The 21,093-nt window shown below is 42.2% G+C and overlaps 1 protein-coding gene across 2 annotated transcripts in view; it reads right to left on the bottom strand.

Annotated features, from left to right (window-relative positions):
* Positions 1-21,093, bottom strand: part of LOC106530581 (transcription factor SOX-5) — a gene marked incomplete at its 3' end in the record, with an annotated part of 225,596 nt that overhangs the window by 28,054 nt on the left and 176,449 nt on the right. For both annotated transcript variants that reach the window (XM_014026227.1, XM_014026228.1), the window contains 2 exon segments: positions 4,577-4,799; positions 15,861-16,053. In XM_014026227.1, the coding sequence (XP_013881681.1) occupies positions 4,577-4,799; positions 15,861-16,053 (416 nt within the window).

Raw genomic sequence — 21,093 nt, 5'->3', positions numbered from 1 at the left:
CAAGCATCTGCACACACGCTCTGTCACAAATACATATGCAAATACACACACATTTGTGCTCCCAAAGGCTTTAGCAACACACACACACACACACACACACACACACACTGACCTAGTATCTACCACTGGCTATTCATCTAGCCTAAAAGTAGAGCAGCAGTAGCCACAGAGTAAATGTTTCAAACTTGGTGACTTTCTGTGAGATTTCGCTCCCGGCCTTCKATCAGCCTCGCTTCTGTTTTTAACGTTTGATCCTTTTCTGGACCATTTTGGGGTCTTTGTCCCCCTGTTTGCATCCCTCCTGGTGTTAATGTTATCAAACTATGACTATGTGTGTGTGTCATTGATCCAGCTGGAAGCTGTGTGTGTGTGTGTGTGTGTGTGGCAGAGAGCAGTAATATTCCAGGCCTTTCATAATGATTAAAGCCTTCATTAAATTTTCATCCCAACCTGCTGTTTGCTGCTAATGGTCTTTGTGAGCCACACAGCCAAACAATAGCCAGCCGGGCACAGAAAAGGGATTTCTATCTCGAGTTCAATACCTCCCCCCTCCCTTTGTCTATTTCCCCTTCGCTTCTCTTCATCTTTTCTTCCCTTACCCTCTCCTCTTTCTTGTTTGGCCCAGGTTGTGTGTGTTTGGTTGTGGAGGGCCTTTTATTAGTGCGTTTCATTTAAACGTGCAGCAGATAATGCTGCGGGTTTGATGCCACGCCACCGTGGCACTGTGCTAATGGGGGTCTGCGAAGACGCTGCTCTTCCTTTCCCTCCCGTACTCGTTTTTCTCACTCTGCCCTGGCTGACTCATAGAGATCCATTGTTTTTCTTTTTTACTGTGGAGCCAGTTCACGAGGTCCAGCGAAGCTGCGAACAACCCAAAACACACCTCAATTACAGCTCGGCTCGACAAACAGTCCAGGTTTTTTTTTTTTTTTCGTAAAATGTGCCACAACAGGCCTCTTTATCGACTGGAATAAAAACAAGCAGACGGTGAGAGCTCACCAGCCGTCACGGCTGCTTTTAAAGCTCGACAAAAAGCCTGGAAAACAAGGTTAGCACATCACAGCTTGAAATGAAAGCCTGTTGATGTCGTGCAGGAGCAGAACACACATCCAACGCACCTATGCTTAAAGGCAAATACACAACTGCACCGCCGTGATGTTCTTTCACCTTTTGGACTCCAGGCTGCAGGTTTAGTGATGTTTGACTCTGAACTGTACGACGTTTTAAGGAATTAGTGCGTTAGTTTGTTTGAAGGTCTTCACAGGTTCCAGGTTTCTGTTGAGAACTGTGACCTGGATCCTTTTTGTACATCTATAGCAACAAAACCAAACTCACTAAAACATTTCTGTATGAAGCTGATAATGTTTTTTAGCAAATAAACTCATGAACTCAAAGAATTTGTGGCTCGTCACATTGAAATGAGGATTAAGTCAAATTTGAACAAACAACCTAATCATATTTTCAGATTCCTGGCTTTAAAAGCTACGTTTTGATACTTAGATCATCCTGATATCAATAATCCAGAGATATTATTTAATTTGTCTCGATGATTACAATTATACAAAATATTTGGTCTAAATCCTAATTTTATGTAATTTTAATGAGGATTTTTTATATAATTTGAAAAAAGAAACCTCATAGTATTTGAATATCGAGATTTCCCAGCTGGAAAGAAATAAAAGGGTTGATAGCTCACAGGGAAAATCTCAACATTTTAAGGCGTTTTTCCTCAAAATCGGGTGTTTGGTTGCTTCTGCTAAAAAAGGTGCTTCAAGACATTTTTTAGGATAATATTTCAGACAGTTCATTGGAATAATACATTGATAACATGTTTATTTGTGTTTTGACAAAATGTAAGTTTTGCAAGTGTTTTAATCAAAACAATACATCTGCCTATTTCTCCACATACAACTTTTAGACTCCTGGTTTCGATGTGATGGCTCACATTTTAATGAAAATTTAAAAAAAAGAAAACTGGATGATTATCTACAACTGTTGGAGCCACAAAGTTGGCAACAACTTATTTAATTTGACCAAGTTTTAGCTAAAATTTGGTGTGATAGCAGCTGCGTACTTTGAGCATTACACATTGCACGGCACCGTTGCTTAAAACCTTAGCATTAACTCCAGACAACAGCTCTGYTTGTCTGTTAGTAAAATATCTCGTGAACCATTGGGCATATGTTAATGAACCTTTGACAAAGTAATCATACGATGTACATCTACAGCTCCTTAACTTTTAGAGTCAACCAGCTCGACTTCAGTCAACCCAAAAATGGCTAAAAATCTGCTGATTGTACAAATAATGAGATAAAGTTTGATGTTGTAGTAGCTGGAAGTCATCCTCAACAGACATTAGAGATGCTGAGACATTTTCATTGAGCAGGTTTGACCAAAACATCTAAAACTAAAAAAAAAAAATTWACGGTGAAGTCATTTTCCTAAAACAGAAACACGCCTGGTGGGATTCATATCATTTATCGGTCACCTGCATTTTTACAGGGATCTGAGCCTCATTTRTCTGCTCAATAACAATTAGAATTGGCCACGGGCTGATTTTTTTTCTCTTTGCTGGACTCCAGCTGGTCGCCTGAGGCTGTGTTTGAGAATGAAACGCTGAGGCCATTGGAGCAAAGCTATGTGTGTAGACCCCAGCCAAAACTACAGTTGAGCTTTCTCAGCAGCATGTGAAATCTTTGTCTGACGGCTCAAAATGAATTATCATAAAGGCTAGAAAAAACAGAGAAAGGTGGCAAGATGCTTTTATTCCTTTGTGCCTCCTCGGCTGAAGTGAGTGTTCCTTGAAATTAAAGCCAGGAACCATTTGGAGAGTTGTTAAGTATATATTTTTTTCTTTTACACACTCAAGCAGACAACACTCACACATGCAGACRCATCTTACTTGTCAGGTTGTGATAAATATGCAAAGCAAAGTGGACAATAGGCCCAAGCAGCTGATGCTGTCAGTCTGTATGCTGGGAAAAAAAAAACAAAAAAAACAAAGGCTCTCCTCTTGTCTGAATATGTGTGGGTTCAGTTCAGAACGAAAGAGCGAAAAACACAGAAAACTACTAAAATTTAATGTTCTGTAAAAATGCAGCGTGAATGCTGAGCGACTTTGCTGAAGACACTGAAACTGAACTGTAAAAGTTAAAACAAGCAGAGCAAATAAAAGCAAAAATTAGCAAAATCATATCTAACTAATAAAATTAGCAAAACTGTAGCTAAAGGCTAAAGCAAGCTAAACCGTTAAAATCTGAAACCAACAATGCAATAGCTAAAATATTTTCAAAACTTTAGCTAAAATTTAGGAGAAGCAAAAAAAAGTATAAACCTTAAAATTTGCTGTGAGATAAAATGAGCACAACAGAAGCTAAATGCAAAAAGTAGCTAAAACATACATAAAACATAGAATTTGTTGTCTGATTTTGGCTCTTGAAGAATTGCCACAAAATGTGAAATGAAAACATAAAGTTAAGAGAAGCACAACATTATTTAAAAAGTAGTACATCAGCAGCTAAAAGCAAATATTAGCATAGTACCTGCTAAAATGAGCAAAACTATGGCTGCAAACTAAAGCCAACAAAACAGTCTAAAACCAACAATGCAATAGCTAAGAACTAAAGTTTTCAATATTTTGGCTAAAATTTAATAGAAAATTCTCAAAACAGTAGGTAAAACCCTAAATTTGCTAAATCATACCCAAGAGATTAAAAAGAGCACAGCAGTGGCTAAAAGCAAAAAGTAGCAAAACCAAATAAAACCTAAAATTACTTACTACTTTCTGCTCTTCAGGAGTTGCAACAAAACATAATATAGTAGCAAAAAGCTAAGATAAGCACAGTAGTTATATAAACAAAAAAATAACTTCTCAACCATCAGCAGATAAAAGCAAAACTGTAGCTAAAAGCTAAAGCTAGCAAAACAGTAGTCTAAAACCAACTATGCAATAGCTAAAATCTAAAGTTGTGAAACTTTTTGCTAAAATTTGAGAAGCAAAACAGAAACTACAACCTAAAATCTGCTAAATCGTAGCAAAGAGATGAAATGAGGACAACAGTAGCTAAAAGCAGCAAAACCATAGATAAAACATAACATTTGTTTTCTTCTTTCAGGTCTTATGTCGTCACTACAAAACATGAAATCAAAGCCAAACCACACAGCTCAACGTATAAGTTATACATCAGCAGCTAAAAGCTAAAGAAGCACAACAGCAGCTTAAAACTACCAAAACCCTAGCTAAAACCCTAAATCAGCAATACAGTGGATAAATTTGCAAAGATAACATTGGCAAAACCATATCTAAAACTTGAAATTCACAAAACCAAAACTGAAGTTAAAAAGTTATCTCCCCATTCATTTCAATAGAACCAAATTTAAAACATAAATTTAACAAAAACCAAAGGTCATASAACCCATCAGGCCAGTTATTAAATGTTTTCTAAAGAAATCAGCAGGTTTGAAACAAACCTTCACTTTGTTGTTATTTCCCATCATATAAACAGGAAAACAAAGCTGAGTCAGCATTCTAACCCGACAGAGAGGGATGGAAGTGTGACAGCCCTTCATCACTGACCTTCTGGCTCGTTTTTGATCAGCTCCTCCATCTTGCGCTGTTTCAGTGTGTCCACAACRTCAGCCAGGCTGCCCTTGCGTCTCTCGGGGGTCCCCAGGGTGCCGGTGGCCGAGCCTCCGTCGCTGCAGGGTCGCCCCCCGCCTCCGCCCTCCTCTTTCCCCGGTGAGGTAGCATTGTGCTGTGAGTAGGGACTCAGTGAACTCCCCTTGGTGCCGTCGTGGTCCTGCAGGGAGGAGAGAAATGGAGGTTAGGAAGGAGAACTAAAACTTGTCGAAATAAGAGAATTAAATGGAGATTAGGAAGGGAGCTGGCAGGGAACTACTCATTATCTCCATCTTCCTTTCCAACTCTTCCTATTYTTATATCTCAATGCAACAACTTTCATCCTTGGCCAGTTATCTCAAGTTAGGGCATGCTTCTTCTGTCTCTCTCGCATCCTCTGGAATCTGCATTTGACTGAGTTGGAGGAAGTTGACAGGACGAGCACATGAAACGACACGAAAACACTCGGCGCGCTTGAAAGTGTCACGCTAACTCTTCATCACAAAGGCTTTTGTGGCTCCCTTTGAGAGATGTCCAACGCCGCAGTGATCCACGCCCAACTTTCAGAGCCGACCAACTTTTGTCTCGAGATTCGSGACGGTTAATGCTGAGGGTGCAATTTGGGCGAAAACGCACAAGAGTCAGTAGGAATGATGCATTCCTTTTGAAAGAAGAAAGCTCTGGAGCGGTGTCAGTTTTCCATCAAAGACCACCTTYAAGTCACCAACGGTACAGGCTAAAGTAAAGCTTTCCAAAGTTCTCACCAYGACTAATTATCCTGCTGTCTTGTGTCAAAAGTTTAGTTCTTAACATATTCATTACGACAACTTTGAGAAATGGTGATGGTAGGCAGATTTGCACCGAAACTGTTCGTAGAAAATTGTTAGAGACCCGGATTAATCGAAAAAAAAAAAAAATGCCGGCAAAAATAAGGATGTGACTTTCGACTGGCACGGTTTCAACCATTTTTAAATTTAAAGATAAACTTGTGGAGGAAAATCCACTCAGGTATCATATTTRATGTGAAATATTTGCCGTCTCCAGAAAGGGGGTAGTAAATAGATCTCAGAAGAAGAAGTGGCAGAGGGAGAGGAATAATTTGCCACCTTTACAAAAATATTACAAGCATGTTAAAAGTTTAAACTTATCCTCCCAGTTTTGAGTATCAGACTTTAAATCAACTAAGCATGTTTATGATATAAAAGTAGTGTGATGAATACTTAGATATCTCAGCCTGAATCAATCATATCATATAAAAAGTCCTGTTCTGATGAGATTAGTTTTACCTAGGGACCCCATGCTATTTATGAAAACACACACACACACACACACACACACACACACACACACACACACACATATATATATATATATATATTTTTTACTTGACATGAAAATTGTTTCTTATATCAATGGTAAACTTTAAATTTATGAATAAATGCAACAAAATAAATTTAAAAGGTTAAAGATAATAATTGTCCTGCCCCTGAGCTGTTGGCTTTAAGTAACGGAGGAATTTAGTTGGATAGCTCAGTATTAATGTCTGAAAATAAACTGCTTTAAAGTCAACATCCACCATAAACTAAATTTGCTATAATGCATACTAGCTACTCACTAGAAACTCATCAGTGAGTAAAACTTTTATTTCAGATTTAGTCAGTCGTACACTTATCGTATTTATTTGTGTATAATACGATCTCTTGTATAATGCTCCCCCCYATTTATATCTTAAAAAGCATAAAAAACGTAATTCTCATACTACCTCTAAATTCACATGGACTTCAGGATTTTTCAGCCTTTGCAGTCTTTATATTTATCAGTAAAATTATCATTTGACTGTTGTATCAGTTTTTAATTTTTTTAACAACATATGTACTAAAAGGTACTAAACAACAAATGTATAAATAAAACAAAAACTATCAAATGTTCATTTGTTAACTGGTGTGATATAACAAACAGATAGAGCTATGTGGCTCTAACAAGTGTGGATGAAGCTGAATTAAAAGCCTTCAAAATCAGGCTCACCATCATCAGTATCAGTAAAAGTTTCTGGTATTCCTCCTCTGTAATAAAGGCATCAGAATCCCACTCAACAACAATCTCATCCTCTGCGTCTCGCGAGCGCCCCCTCTGGTGGGGAAACTTTTTTCAGGTAGACCAACTTTTACAGAACACCGGTAGACGGCAGCCATTACAGACGACCATGTGTTTGTTGTAGTCCCAGGAGCGGCCCGGCTGCACATTAATATCGTTAGTTCGTTATCATTACTTAGCTGCAGGACTGCCTTTTTTTCTTTTTTCACATCATGTTGCCTGCTTGGATCTGTTACTATCTTGCTCGGAGGCACAAAGGAGTTTTAGAGGTAAGATCGCTTCAACCGCTTTTTACGACGTGGTTTCATTTCCGGACTCAGRCATTTTGTTAATGAGGCTGATATTTCAGATAAAATACATAAGTAAAAATATTTATCCAAGTATAGTACTACCCCCCAACTTTGTCCATGATTTTATGGATTAAATTTTACGTATTATACTTGAATAAATATGGTAGTTCTTATCAGTGCTTAAAAGAGGACATGTTAAAACACTGTTTAGTTAATTACAACTGGCCCTTCGAGGGCTACCAAAACGCTCATGTGGCCCTTGGTGAAAATGAGTTTGACACTCCTGGTGAAGGACTAAAGTTTCTCTTTGTTTACTTAACTTTTTTTTTAAAACATCATGTTCCAAATGTGACATTTTTTCATTTATTTAATTATTTATTTATTTTCTTTATCACTTTTATGCCTGCTGTTAGTGGAAGGTCATATTTTTGTGGTGAGAACAACCATGATCTGACACACATTAGGTACAAATTGCTCCCATCTGCTGAACCCGATGTACATGTCAGAGCTATTTGCTTTGGGAATGTAAATGAGAGAAGGGACGAGACAACAGGTGTGAACGAGGCTCAGAAATGGAGCATAAATCAGCCTTCTTCATGACACTGGGCCTCAACCATTTGGAAATGGCCAAACTTGACAATGAACCTGAAAGCAGCAGGTGAATCCTATTGTAAGCACAGTTTAGCATGTTAATCTTTGGCCCGGTAAGACCTGTGTTTGTTTCTACAGCCAGCGTTGCGGACTTAACACCGGCTCAGGCCAATTAAAAGTGACAYAGAGAGGGACGGCCCCTCACCTGGAAAACACCACTCAAACATGCAACGACAGTGGAGACCATGCGAATAAATAAGCTCTGAATTCAAAAACAAAGATAACAATGAGACAGCTGAACTCTCACGTGGGTCTGTTAAGGTGTGCTGTTTAATTATAGCAAGAAAGAAACGAGTCAGTAAGTCAATCATCCAGCCAGTCTGTCAGCTCAGCCCTTTGTGAACACGAAGGTCAATGGTCCACAGGGTTAATCTTTGGCTAATCTCGCTGCAGTGTAGGCACATGCCACCTGAGACAGCGACACACACACACACTGCAAAGTTCCTGTACGTTTGTGTGTGTCAGAGTGAAGTGCGTTCCAGGTATATTTAATATATCATGTTGTGAAGGCAGAGATGTAATCATTAACTCAGAGTTGGTGGATCACAGTCCATGATGGAGTAATCAGGACAGCAAATAACTCTTAGAAACAGAATTAAAACTTTCCTTGATTTAATGCTAAATAAATGATCTGGTTCTGAGAAGTGGCTTTGTTACAACTCAAGTACAAACGCAGAATACATGATCTCCATTGATTATTTCTGTTTTACCAAAAACAGTGTTTTTCCTGTTTGATAAGGATGATAAAGTCAGGAAGAGGCTTTCAACAATCCTTCCATTGTTAGTGGCTCAACTCCATATGAGAGGTACAGCAGACCATTATCACTTGGCATTTTCAACACCTCACTGCCTCTCTCACTTGGACTCTTCGTGTTTCCACACTCTGAAGAAGCTCAATAATTCACCACTCTTCTTCTTGAGCTGTAGCAGACTGGCAGGTTGTGAGGGCAGCGATGAAGCTGCAACAGTTCGGGCACGATCGGTGTTTAAAAACRTAATTGTCTGTAATTACAAGTAGCTCAAAACGCAGTACGAGTTTAACTTATGACATCTAGGTATGCTCATWAAGTTCAGTGTTTCTAAAATAAACTTACCGTTTAAATAAAACGTTTTGGATTGAGTCGCATTCAAGAAGACCTCAAGGGACACAGAAAGAATTGGAACTCAGCCATTTTTTTTTTCAGAGATTAGGCTCTAATCTGGTTTGGTAGTAGCTGAAAGTAATCCCCAACTCAAACTAACTGAGGAAGATCTTTTTTGAAACTTTGCCATTACCTTTCAAAATTAACACTGTTAACTAAATATTTAATGAAGCACATGGTGAATTTTTATTGATACGTATTTAAATTTTGGGATCAAACTAATTAAAGATGGCCGCCACAGCTAATCTACCTTTGGCAACAAAAAGGGCTSAAAATTACAGATAGTGAGATGAAGCTAGCAGCCACAGAATACATCTTTATACAGTATTTAAGAAACTTTACTTGGTACTTTTGAACTTGACTCAATCGGAGTGAAACAGGAAGTGACATCAAAGGGGAACTCATTAACAAAAGGAAACAATATTATTTAAATTCTGACTCTTCATCTCTGATAGACTCAAAAAAAATCTAACTAACATCAGATTCTTCTCTACGGTCTGTGTTGTCGGCCATTTTAGCAACGCTTTGTTTACACACAGACATTCCCCTTTGACATCACTTCCTGTTTCTTCACATGCAAATAACTTACTGACTGCTCATCTCAGCAGCGTGAAATTTTTGCTACAATATATTATCACTGTYATCTGTGCAAAAATGCATTCATAATTACTACAAAAAATGATGTTGCAGCCACTTTAACACACCTTTAAATAAAACTCCTGCAGTCCTTCAAGGAATTAACGAGTTGTGCCACCACCATGATGAGCGAATGTAACAAAAACAGCTAAATTTGAAATTAACAAAGCGAGAGAAGGATTGCTATTAGAGGAAAACACAGAAGAGCAAGTTGAAAGAGAGAGAGAGCAGGAGGAAAGAGGCATCTTGAAGGCACCGGTCACACCTGTCACATCCCATTTATCTAATCCAGTGCCTGCTTAAAAGAGCCGCACTCTTTCTTTTGAGGAAGATGTTGCGCAAACAAAACAAACACAACAAGAATATGGATGGGGGGGAGGGGGGGTTGGAGCTGAGGGTTGAAGGGTTGTCGGATCTCTTTGCTGCGTCGAGAAGCTGCCAGGGAGATGTCATCTGGCTGCGACCAACAATGAAGGTCATTTCCCAATCAAATGGAATTAGCGCCAAGCCATGGCTGCTTCAAAGACCCCAGTACATTAGGGCCCGCGGCGTTATTTATGTGTGAACTCCGACAGACAGCGCTGATCCTGAAGGCAACTTAAATGGCTTATGTATCTTTCCCCCTGTCAACCTCCGAGCATATAATCCACGTGCCTCGCAAAGACCAAAACAGAGGGATCAAAATAAAAAARGGCAGATTTTCTGATGTAAATAGGTGTCACTCAGCCTCCACACACTCCCCTCCTCCTGCGGAAACACAGGTTGCAAAACTTTTCTCCTCAAAATGCATTTATTCATGAGCACAAACACTGTAAACGTTTGTGCCCTCTGCTCGGTGCATGTGCGTGGCGTTGCGTGTGCGACACTGTGCACATCGCCTGTAGGTGTGTGTGTAACCGTATGAGTGTCTGCATGTATGTATTTATATGCACTGGATGTGGCAGGCTGGCAGTGTGGGCGGTTCTGCCTTTAGTTTGCAGATGTCAATTCTCTTCCAAATGACTGGAACAAAGTAAAAATTGCGCCTCACTCTCTTTATCCTTTTACTGCCTCTGCAATGGAACCGAATTAAACAACTTTTGTCTTCTTAAGCTCATCTGTGAGGGGAGGCTGGTTTAAAAACACTTAAGTCTTGCCAAAAAAAAGGAAGAAAATGCTATTTTTTCCTGCAGCCTGCACAGATGCCGCTCTTCATTTTTATTTATTTATATTCCTTTTTTTTTTTAAATTCCAGTGCCCGACAGAAGAAACTCTCTTCCTGCGTTTTTCAGCCTGACATGTCTCGGGCTGTGAAAGGTGTACGCGTGAAGAAACGATATTTAACGCTCGGCGCGTCGCCTCCAATCAAGGCGTGGACAATGTGGCAAGTAGGAAGAGCTGGAAACGGCTGAGCGCGCACACACCGGGAGGACGCCACTGATCGCTCCCTGCAGGGGGGTTGGTTAGAGTCAGGTCTGCGCCGAGGCTGCCAATCTTTACCATACTTAAAAAAAATAAAATAAATAACACCGACATGCTGCAAAACACACCGCAAATCCTTTTACATGCCATGGCTAAACACAGACGTTGTCAGGTTTGACTTGGGGGACCCTCAGGCTGGGAGAAACCAGTAAACACTTTGCTGCTCATGTCAGGAGGAATGTGGCCTCTGATAGTTGTAAATTTTGAGAAAATAAAAAAAAAACTATTTGTTTAATATCGTCCAAGATTTCCACGTTTGCCCCGTCTTTATCTGACAGCACACAGCTGTATTTGCCGTGTTTTAAATAGCAGTTTTGGCTAAAAAGCATGCCAGTATATTTTACCACGACCCCTCGCTGCTGACAGGCAGGCGTGTGTTGATTCATTAGTGCATCGCTGGCATGAGAAATTAAGTGTGACCACTGTGTCTCAAGACTGCTCAATGGCTGTGTTAAATCTGTCATATTCACATGAACACACACAATCACACATTCAAATTGTAGATTTAAAAAAAAGAGGGGAGCTCGTGGAGGAAGATGAATAAGAAATAATGCTCGACCAAATATCGTTATAGTTGTCGGCGGCGTAAGCGGGCGTCTCGGCTGTTAATGAAATTATTAGTGTTTGTCCATTAGCACGTTGATGAAAGATGCTCGCCTCTGCCTGATGTGAAAACATGTTTTTTTTTCACGAGGGTTTGCAAACATAAACATTAAAAGAATAGAAAAGAAGCGCAAAAAGACAAACATGATTATGGACAAATAAGTTGCAGGTGAGGCCCTGACCTTAAATAAAATATTAATATAATAAATAAAATAAATCCTATAACTGACAGTAAACTGCTTAATTACTCAGCTGACTGTGTGTTGACTGGTTTTTCCTCTGTTTTTATTACTTATTTGCAGTTATGTGAAGATAACTTGCAGGCAAAAGTTGCCTAAATCTGACTTTTTTTTTCACACGACATCTGGGTTGAAAATTTCAAAGTTGGAAACTTGGGAATTAGAAAACTGAAGTTCAGCTTTTAAATATATCTGCAGAAAATTAGTTTTAGCYATGAGTGGTGCCAGMGCTGAACATGGTGGAAACAGTTCTGTGAAGGAATTTAATGAACCGAACACCGAATGAAACAAACTGTAAATACCGTAACAGTTTTTATAATACATGCACGTCATAAATGTCGTCTTTTTATGCAACTTAAATGTTTAGATTTCCATAAACTTTAGGTTAAATTTGTTGTTTCAATTATCTGTGCACAACAAAATGTTTTTATTTCTGATTGGATGTTAATGTCAGTTATTTCCTACAGAGCTTAACATTCCCCAGAGAGTTTCAGGAACTTTTCTCTCCTCTCTGCAAACATTTATGTGWCCTGAATCTGATCATGAATCAGATGTTTTAAGTTTCACGTGTGGCTCTAAATCAGAGACGATAAGGTTGAATCTATCCACAACACGAGTTTGTAAGAAGTGGTTCAGCAGCTTCGGAACGTTTTCATGTTTATTTCTGTAAACGTGCTGCAGGTGACGTCACATCTGGTGCAGGCTGTTCAAACTGAGATCTGCACTGCTACGTGCACAAACACTGGTGATCTGATCGAACGACGGACACTGAGCACTTTCTGTTTTAACACTAAAGAAGAGCAGATGTGAACAGAACTTGACAAACACTTCCTTTTTAAAGATTCCTTTAACTTTAACAAAAACTGAATACACATAAAACTACCATTTTTAGTTCTATACTGTTTTATTAGTTAAATTGAAGTTATTTTTCCCCATTTAACTTCGTCATTCTGCTGTATGTTTGTTCAATCGTCAAAGTAAATGCCACTCTGCACTTTTGTTTTATTTTAGTTTAAATTAAAAATTCACCAGTTTCAGGAGTGGAAAAGCTTTCGTCAGCCGACAGAGGAGGGAGGAAAAAAGGCAACAAAATAAATATTAAACAGTTTTTTTTCCCAGATAGAGAAGTTTGATCACGTTTTGTCTTTATCARTTCATCATATCTGGATCTTATAAGGACCCTGGATGATCAGTTAGCAGCTAAAAAGATTCCCATCATGCATTTCAGCAGCACCAGTCATAGTCCAGCTGTGCAGTGAGAATGTTGTGAGTTTTTTAAGCTTTTTGTTTTCTGACTGCCGTTGTCTGTCAGCTGCAGCTGAACAGGCAGGCGCTGCAGGAATGAAGAGTTCAGTGTGGAGCTGAGCGCCTCTCCTCCACCGTGTTAATTCACCACGACAAGATAAAGCTGTAATCTCACCCCCCCTCACTCCCACTCCCACTCCACTCTGGCCCCTGCTGCCTCTCCTCAAGTCGACCGGTTGCAGATGAGCCTTTTGCTTCCMCGCTATCGCTTTCCCACAACTGCCCCGAGAGCAGGAGACCCCCTGTCTCCATCCCTCGGGGGTCCTTCAACACCCCCAGCTTGTGGTTAATCCTTCCTCCCTCACTCTTCATCCACTGACAGTCATTCATGACGAGGATTGGCACCGTTAACCTCCAAAAAGACATATTTAACAACAGAAGTGTGATGGGACACAYGTTAGTGCTTCCTCCTCAGTCATCCAGGAAGTGAAAAACAAATCCCTGATTATTTTTATTCTCAGCCACCTGAGGAGAACGGCAATAAAAAGCCGTTTGTGTGCACCCCCCCATCTAAACGAACCAGGATTAATCTAATCGCTGTCCCTAACAGATAAACCTGGAGTCGATGTTCCTGCACGGGCCCAGGACTTTGGTTTACAGTCAGCACCTGCCACACACGCAGAGTCCAGCCTGGGAGGGGTGTGCGTCCTAATCAGCGTGCTAATTACAGAATTAGCTTGCCATTACGGCTCCTAAGCACCGTTTATTGTTTTACGGGTTTATTGTCGGCGCGGGGGCGGGCGGGGTAAAGGTCAGCCGGTGTTTTCGGAGCACCTGAAGGCGTGCGTCGAGGGAGACAGGTGGAGTTTTTAAGATTCAACAGGGTGAACAATAAGTCTAATCTTTATTGAACATATCAGATAATTGATCCACCCTGTGTGGRTCAGGCAGCAAGCTATCCTCCACCAATACATGGAGTCAAAAGATGCAGAGACAAACATACAACTGTGTCACACTTCCTCCCCCAAACAGGACTCACCCCAGCCGCTCACGATCTGCAGCTTTAAATCAAATGTTCTTAAAGAGGGGAGAAAAGGAAACAGGTGCACCCAGACAGCCTTAAACTTTCCCCCTTTTCTCCATTTAAAACAAAAAAACCAAATCTGCAGCTTCCAGCAACATTCTGCTTTTCCCTCACGAACAAAGTGACTTTCTTCCTTTTTAGGACTCGGCCTTTAGTTCGTACTCATCGCAGAGGTATGTGGAGTAATTTAGTGTTGAGTAAACAGCATTATCACAAAGTTTATCAGGTTTAAACACAAATCGACTCTGTGCTTCTGAGATATTCACTTTATTTAAAAAAAACAATCCAATTGTTCTGAACGTGTTTCACCCTCAAACTGCATCATACAATCAGTTTTTAAAGATAAATAATCGCGATCAGGAAAGTTTATTTCTGGTTGAAAACATTAAAAAATTCAATCATTTTCTCTCAGTGGTTGGCAACAAATAATTTGCATCATTAATTAATAATTTGTCATCAGTTAGGGATGGGCAGTGTTTCTTATATTAAAATTTAAAGAATTAATGCTATATTAGCTCCCAGTGGTTTTCTGCCATCGTACTTTATTTTGAAAGGGTTTTAAAATAGTCAGCCTCGCTGTGCATCCTCTGTCCACGTTGATCCATCAGATCAGAGAAAACGAAGAAAAGAGACATCAGCGGGATTAGCAGTGGGACACGAGCGTTTCAACAGAGGAGGCGTCAGCTGCAGGACGGGGACTGAGGACCGTAAACTTTAAACACATTTTCAGATGGTCCTGAATCAGAAAGCAGAGTCTAAAATTCGCTCTATTTGATGCTACAGATATTAAATGTAGTTACAAACTTATATTCGTATAAATGATTAAATGCAGGGATGGGCAACTGGTGGATGGAGGGCCACAGACGGCCCGCGGGTGACTTCTGTTCGGCCTGCCAACGAAGAAATAAAGTTTTTCTTTAAATGTTTTTATTTTGGCAGGTAGACCATCTGTTCAGTCAGCTTAGAGACGCTGCTGCCATGAAGGATTTTATTATAAATCATGTTGCACAAAGCTAAATATGAGAAGTTTACCAAAGACTTTTTACCACATAGGAGTCGAGGCGTTTTATGCCGTTATACAGTAAAGTGTTTTTTTTTTTGCTCCGAATATTTTGTATTTATCTGTATTAAACAAGAGAGCTGTTCTACATACATTTGAGCAAGACATATGTTGAGTTATTGCACTGTATGTTTGTTTAATAAACWTAYTTATACACAAACATTTATAAAATGGCAGTTTTAATTCGACTGTGTAAGTGTGTAGCTGTGTGGCCATAAAACTGTCTCCTCCCATCATTGAACCTGCCCATCCCTGATCTGTTGTAAGGTTTACTGCTGCAGATCAGACGAGTGCAACTTGATGCAACTTTAATCAAATGTTGTTGCAGTTTTGTTGATGACAGACGTCATAAAAAGYCTCTGGAGTTGATAAAAGTTGGGGTAGAAACCATCTTGTTGCTGCAGAGCTGTCTGCCTGTTTGACTCCACAGATCACTTTACTTGATGGTTGATTGACTTCTTTAACTTTTAACAGGGGGTTCTGACACCTCCGGGGTGTCGGACAGTAATCTGGGCCCGATGGACTCGATCGGACCCTCACAGCAGCTCTGCTCCGTTTAAATCCACCRTGTTGTTTCAGGGGAAACATCCAGGAACGCTGCAACAGTTCTGCTGAATGAAACCTGTTGAAAGCATCTCCACCTGTTTCTCGGCACCGCCCGCCCGCCCGCCGTCTAAGCCCCGCCCCCTCTTTTCCGTAAAGCAGAGCGAAACCTCGAACCGCCAGCCGTCCCTTACCGTGCTGGGAGGGCTGTCCAAGTTGCGGTTGGGGGGCGAACGAGGGGACACCTTGCCGCAGTAGGCCAGGGGGAGGTGGATGACACCGCCCAGTCCCTCGCTCTCCTCGTCCTCCATTCGCTGTCTGCTGGTTGCCATGGTTACCTCTCCATCTGTCCCCCCATATGGAGAGGCTGGTCGCTTGGAAGACATCCTGGAAGAGGAGCAGGAGACAGAAGAGACAAGGGGTGGGGACAGGAGGAAGAATGAGCAATATTCACCAGATGAAATCAGAGACTGACAACTGGAGCTGTGGTGTGCGTGTCTGTCTGTGTGTGTGTCTGTCTGTGTGTGTCTGTCTGTCTGTCTGTGTGTGTGTGTGGGGGGGGGCTTCCCCACAAACTCCTGGATCCTCCTCTGTGAGCGTACAACATGTCATCAACCTGCTTTAAATTTGTGTTTTTTTATTCTCCAAGTTCTATTTCACTTCTGTCAGCCTGCTGACACACACACACACACACACACACACACACACACACAGGTCTTACAATATGTTTACCACGGGGGCCATTCAACGTTCACTGTTCCAAAAGACGGGGCCATTACTGCAAATGGAGCAGCTTGCACAGCTCTGTGGAGGAAATGACCAGGTCCTGACAATAGGCTTTTCACAGAGGAACACAGACTGAGGGCAGTATGTACAGTGGCAATAATATGTATTTATAAAAACCCGCGGACAATGGAGGAACTGGAGGAAAGTAGCGAGCAGCATGACAGCCCTGCTGTTTGCATTTGTTAGCGTGGCTTTGTTCCCTTGAAAAGGGAAAAGGATATAAAGCCACGTCTATTAGATGAACTCTGTCCCTCACAAGGTAAATTTGCCTCCCCGTACTCCAGCTGAATAGGGATGAAGTGACTGTGCGGCAATAATAGAATTTAATGCGGTTCTCAGCTTCGCCTGAGTGCTTTCAGATGCACTTGTCAGCCTTGAAGCCACTGCGACTATGACCCTGGGTAATAGGCTGCTAACGCTCAGCCGTGCAGAGGAACGGAGGGACGCTGGAGAACTCAAAGATCTGAGACAAGCAACAGGCCTTTCAGTCGCCTCCTTCTTTATAACGCTTTGATTTTGATCGAACGAGTTGTTTTTTTACACATCTGCTCTCTGTCCTGACTCTAATTGACTCTGTCTTCCTCCTCAGCCTCTCCCCCTCAGATTCCTCCCCTCGCTCGCCGCTTGTCTCCAGTAAACTGATTACACTCTTGACTCTATTGGATTTCCTCCGGACTGTACATCTGGCATTCTTCCTCGGAGCGGCCCTGCCCCTAATTCATTGCTTATTTACCTCACCACGGTGCAAACACAAACAATGTGAAGCGCAGCTCCAGGYGTCACACCGGGACGTGTGAAGTTTGAAATAAACTTTGCAGAAACTCCCATCGGTGGGATGTAAAATTACACCTGCAATATTCGCAAATGAGTCGGATAATCCAATCATTTCGCCCAGTTTATGAATKTCATTACTTGCATATCGCTGAGAGACGCTTCACTCCTGAAAGGGGAAGTTAAGAGTCTTGCTTTTATCCACTGATGAGGGAAACATTCGGGAGAACGCTGCCTCGACACGAGCCTTTAAATCAAAACGTCCTCCTTGTTTTAATGACTTTTAAAAATGTTGCAATAAAATAACGCTGAAGTTGAAATATCTGCTTTCGGGGAAAGAACAGGATGTGCAGGAGAGAAGAACAAACAGCATGAAAACACATCAACAGGAACAAATGATTTTTTTTTATCTCCTCCACCTGAGCTCAGCAGAAAATAAAAAAATAAACATTATCAGCGTATCGATACTAAAACTGAAACCGAGCGGTGAAAACAGCTCTAAGTTGTAAAGAGTGTGGCGTTTCACACGCCGCGGCCCAGCTGTACAAACTGCCTTTTGAGCCACGCGACACAGACACACACACACACACACACACACACACACACAGAACAGAGGTCTGTCTTCATCACTACCTGTTTACTTTGCCTCCTTTCACTGGCTCACACTAAGGCCTTTTGTAGCCAACACAAACACACGGCCCCTTGTACGCAGCACACACACACACACCTTGTACGCAGCACACACACACATCTTGTACGCAGCACACACACACACCTTGTACCCAGCACACACACCTCTGAGCCTGACGCAGACCTGGGGTCAGCTCTGAGGCCCGTCGGCCCGCCTTCACACACAAACCTCTTGTATCATTTCTTTATCCATCAGTTGAACCACGGCTGCTGCTTATCCAAACACATTAAAGCAGAGTGAATATCGACTCTCTTTTCTGCACAGTTTCCTCCAAATTTAAAAAAAAAAAAGAAGTCACAGCTCCTCTCTGGTTGTAAAATCCCCCTCGCTCCCCTCAGTTTGCCTTTGAAGTGGAATTACAACACAAGCGGGCACAGCGGGTGTGCAGGTTCCTTGGTTTAAAGTTTGGCAGGGCGGTCGTGCTGCTGCAGACCCACAAGGAAAACGTCCTAAAGACACGACGTGAAGAAATGTGAAAAATAAAAAAAAGCTTTATTAAGCTTTAGAAAACAGTTCCACRGGTCATAATTACTGAATATTAGCATTAATTCACCCCTTTATATAAGAGAATCACCACTTTCAGGCCTTCTGTGTAAATGTYCCTTTTATAAAAACTCGCATGCACACGGTGAGAGTGCTAAGCTGAGATTAGAGCGCCACTTCCCCTTGGCTTTTTGACGATTAGCGGCTCCTCAGCTAAGTCCCTCTCATATCACATATGTCGCCCGCCGCTAAGTCACTAATCGGACAGCGGCGGACGTCCATTAACGCGCTGAGTAATCGCCATCAGCGGTGGTTAACGGGCTCCTGGCCGGGGCTCGCTGTAATCAACGCGCCCATTTGGTGTTGGCAGAGCTGCAGCTGCAGGAAAAACCACACGTTTGCAGTGAATCCGGGAGGAACGGGGACGGAGATTTGTTTTTGAGACAAAGCAACGCTGGTGTGTTTGGCTGCTAACACAACCGCGGTGCTATCTGCTCCTGTTAACTCCTACTTTCGGGGAGCGTGGGAGCCTCCTCTGGAGAATTCCTCTGCAGAACTGCTCTTTAAATCCACACACKCAATCGTTTCTGCTTTTAAAAATCAATAAATTAAAAACCTCTTTTGCCTTTTATTTATATTTTCCCCTCCTGCCACAGTTGCGAGGGCTCCGAAGCATCAGGCTGTCGCTCAGGTGAGGGTCTGTTTGCGTGGAAATGCGAGCGATCTTTGAAACGGCTCTGAGGGGAATGGAAGGGCATATCACAATAGTTGAGCGGAATGTGTCTTTTCAGATAAGGCGCCCGYGGTGTTTCTGCCTCCGAAGAGCCGACCGCTACGTTTACATCCGTGTGACACCTCAGGCAGGAATTTAAACCAATGTTTCCCCTTCAAACCCGCTTTTTTCCCTCTTTAAAAAGAAAAACCTGCCCTCCTCCATCTCTCCGTCACACGCTGTTGAACTTATTTTAACATGGCCTGTCCCGCTCTCTCTCTGGTGTTTTTTTACTCACTCTTCACTTTTTACACAATCAGCTGTTTGTAAGAATGTCCATCCCTCCCTTTTCTCCCATTTTTCTTTTTTTTCTTGGGCAGACTTTTAAGGATATTGCCTAATATCTATTTATAGAGTTGTCTTTTGAGTGATGCAGATAAAGATAACATCCAGAACTTTTATTTTGAAACTGGCCCGTAAGTTAAGGTAGAAAAAGTAGATTTTTGTCCTCCGGGGCAGCTCGTACACACACGCAGAAACACAAAGCGTCCTCTGTGACCGGCCTGCAGTTCTAACCGTGTTTCCTGTCCAGCTTCTCCACAAAAGGCAACAACCTCCTATCACTGCTGTTATTCACACACCCAGAGCAAAAAGTTGTTTCCAAAGTAAAGGCCTCTGGTTTGATTTGTTCATCCACCCTGAGTTTACTTTCCCCATCATCTTTCCCGAGTGAAGTGAGTGGACAGCACGACCCGACGTTTTTTTTTTGGCGCAGAAAAGATCGGGGAGGGGGAAAAAAGTTTTGTGCACTCATTTGTCTGGAAGCGAGGACAGCTCGTGGGAAAATCCTGCTTTAGAAAAGGGAATAAGAGGCAGAAAGACAACGCTGGGGGAGGAGTGACAACAGACGAGGAGAGGAGAAGTGCATCCGGTGGATGGCGACCCCGATCCCCCGGTGTTTGTGGGGAGGAGCTTAATATTTATTGAGCGACGGACGGTGTTTGACCATTGTTGTGCCGGGCATCTATTTGTGCTGCGTTTGTTCGGCAATCCATAAAGGAGTCACAACATTTGTCTCACTGTCAGCAACTTGGCCTGGCCTCACAAAACACACACACACATGCACACACATATACATACACACACAAACAAGCTTTTTTTCTCTCACGTAAATGACAACACAAGAGTCCCAGCTGGCCTCTTTCTTTCTTTCTTCCCGCTCTTTGAAGGTCTCCCACCTCGGCCCAAATGGTCTCCGTCTTTTTCTTCTTCCCTCCCTCTCTCTCTGCCCCCCCCTCACCCCCCTCTACCTGAAAAGACAGAGGTTTCATTGTGAACGGAGGGATGGATGGAGGGGAGGGGACAGTGTAAGACAAGCCGCCTGGATTGACGGATGAATTTAGACGAGATGCGTCGACTGAGCGAGCGTACAGTGCCTCGCTCTGCTTCTAATGATGCTGGAATGCCTCCAGCTGACCTTTGACCCCGCCCCCCTCTCTAACCGTGTCATATGACCTGAGTCTAGTTAGCTGGGTTTGGGATGTGGGCCTCAGTCTGAACACCTCTCCTTCCCGGTCACTTGTGACACTTTAAAGCTCGTCTCATCGCTCTGACCCCGCCCCCTAATCTATAACAAACGACAACAAACGAGGGTCAGCTGATCAAACCGGTGGGAGAAAACAGATTTCGATTGGGACACTTCAGCTTACTGCTTTGGTATTTTTCTTTTTTCTTTCCTTCCTCCCGCACCCCCCTTTTTTTCGCTGCGTAGACGGAGACACGGTTATCAAGGCTCTCTGGGGACAGACAATATGGCCGAGACAATGGACTCTAGTCCAAGGTGGTGGTGGTGGAGTGGGGGGGTAGAAGGAGACGGGGCCACAGGGGAAGAAGAGGACAGAACGGCGCATTGGTTTGCAGATCACGGACATTCTGCTCAATTACTCCAACACACACACACACACACACACACACACACACACAC

The sequence above is a fragment of the Austrofundulus limnaeus genome, unplaced genomic scaffold (assembly GCF_001266775.1).
Source record: "Austrofundulus limnaeus strain Quisiro unplaced genomic scaffold, Austrofundulus_limnaeus-1.0 Scaffold534, whole genome shotgun sequence".
In the NCBI taxonomy this organism is placed as follows: domain Eukaryota; kingdom Metazoa; phylum Chordata; class Actinopteri; order Cyprinodontiformes; family Rivulidae; genus Austrofundulus; species Austrofundulus limnaeus.
This window is presented reverse-complemented; position numbering and strand designations above follow the sequence as displayed.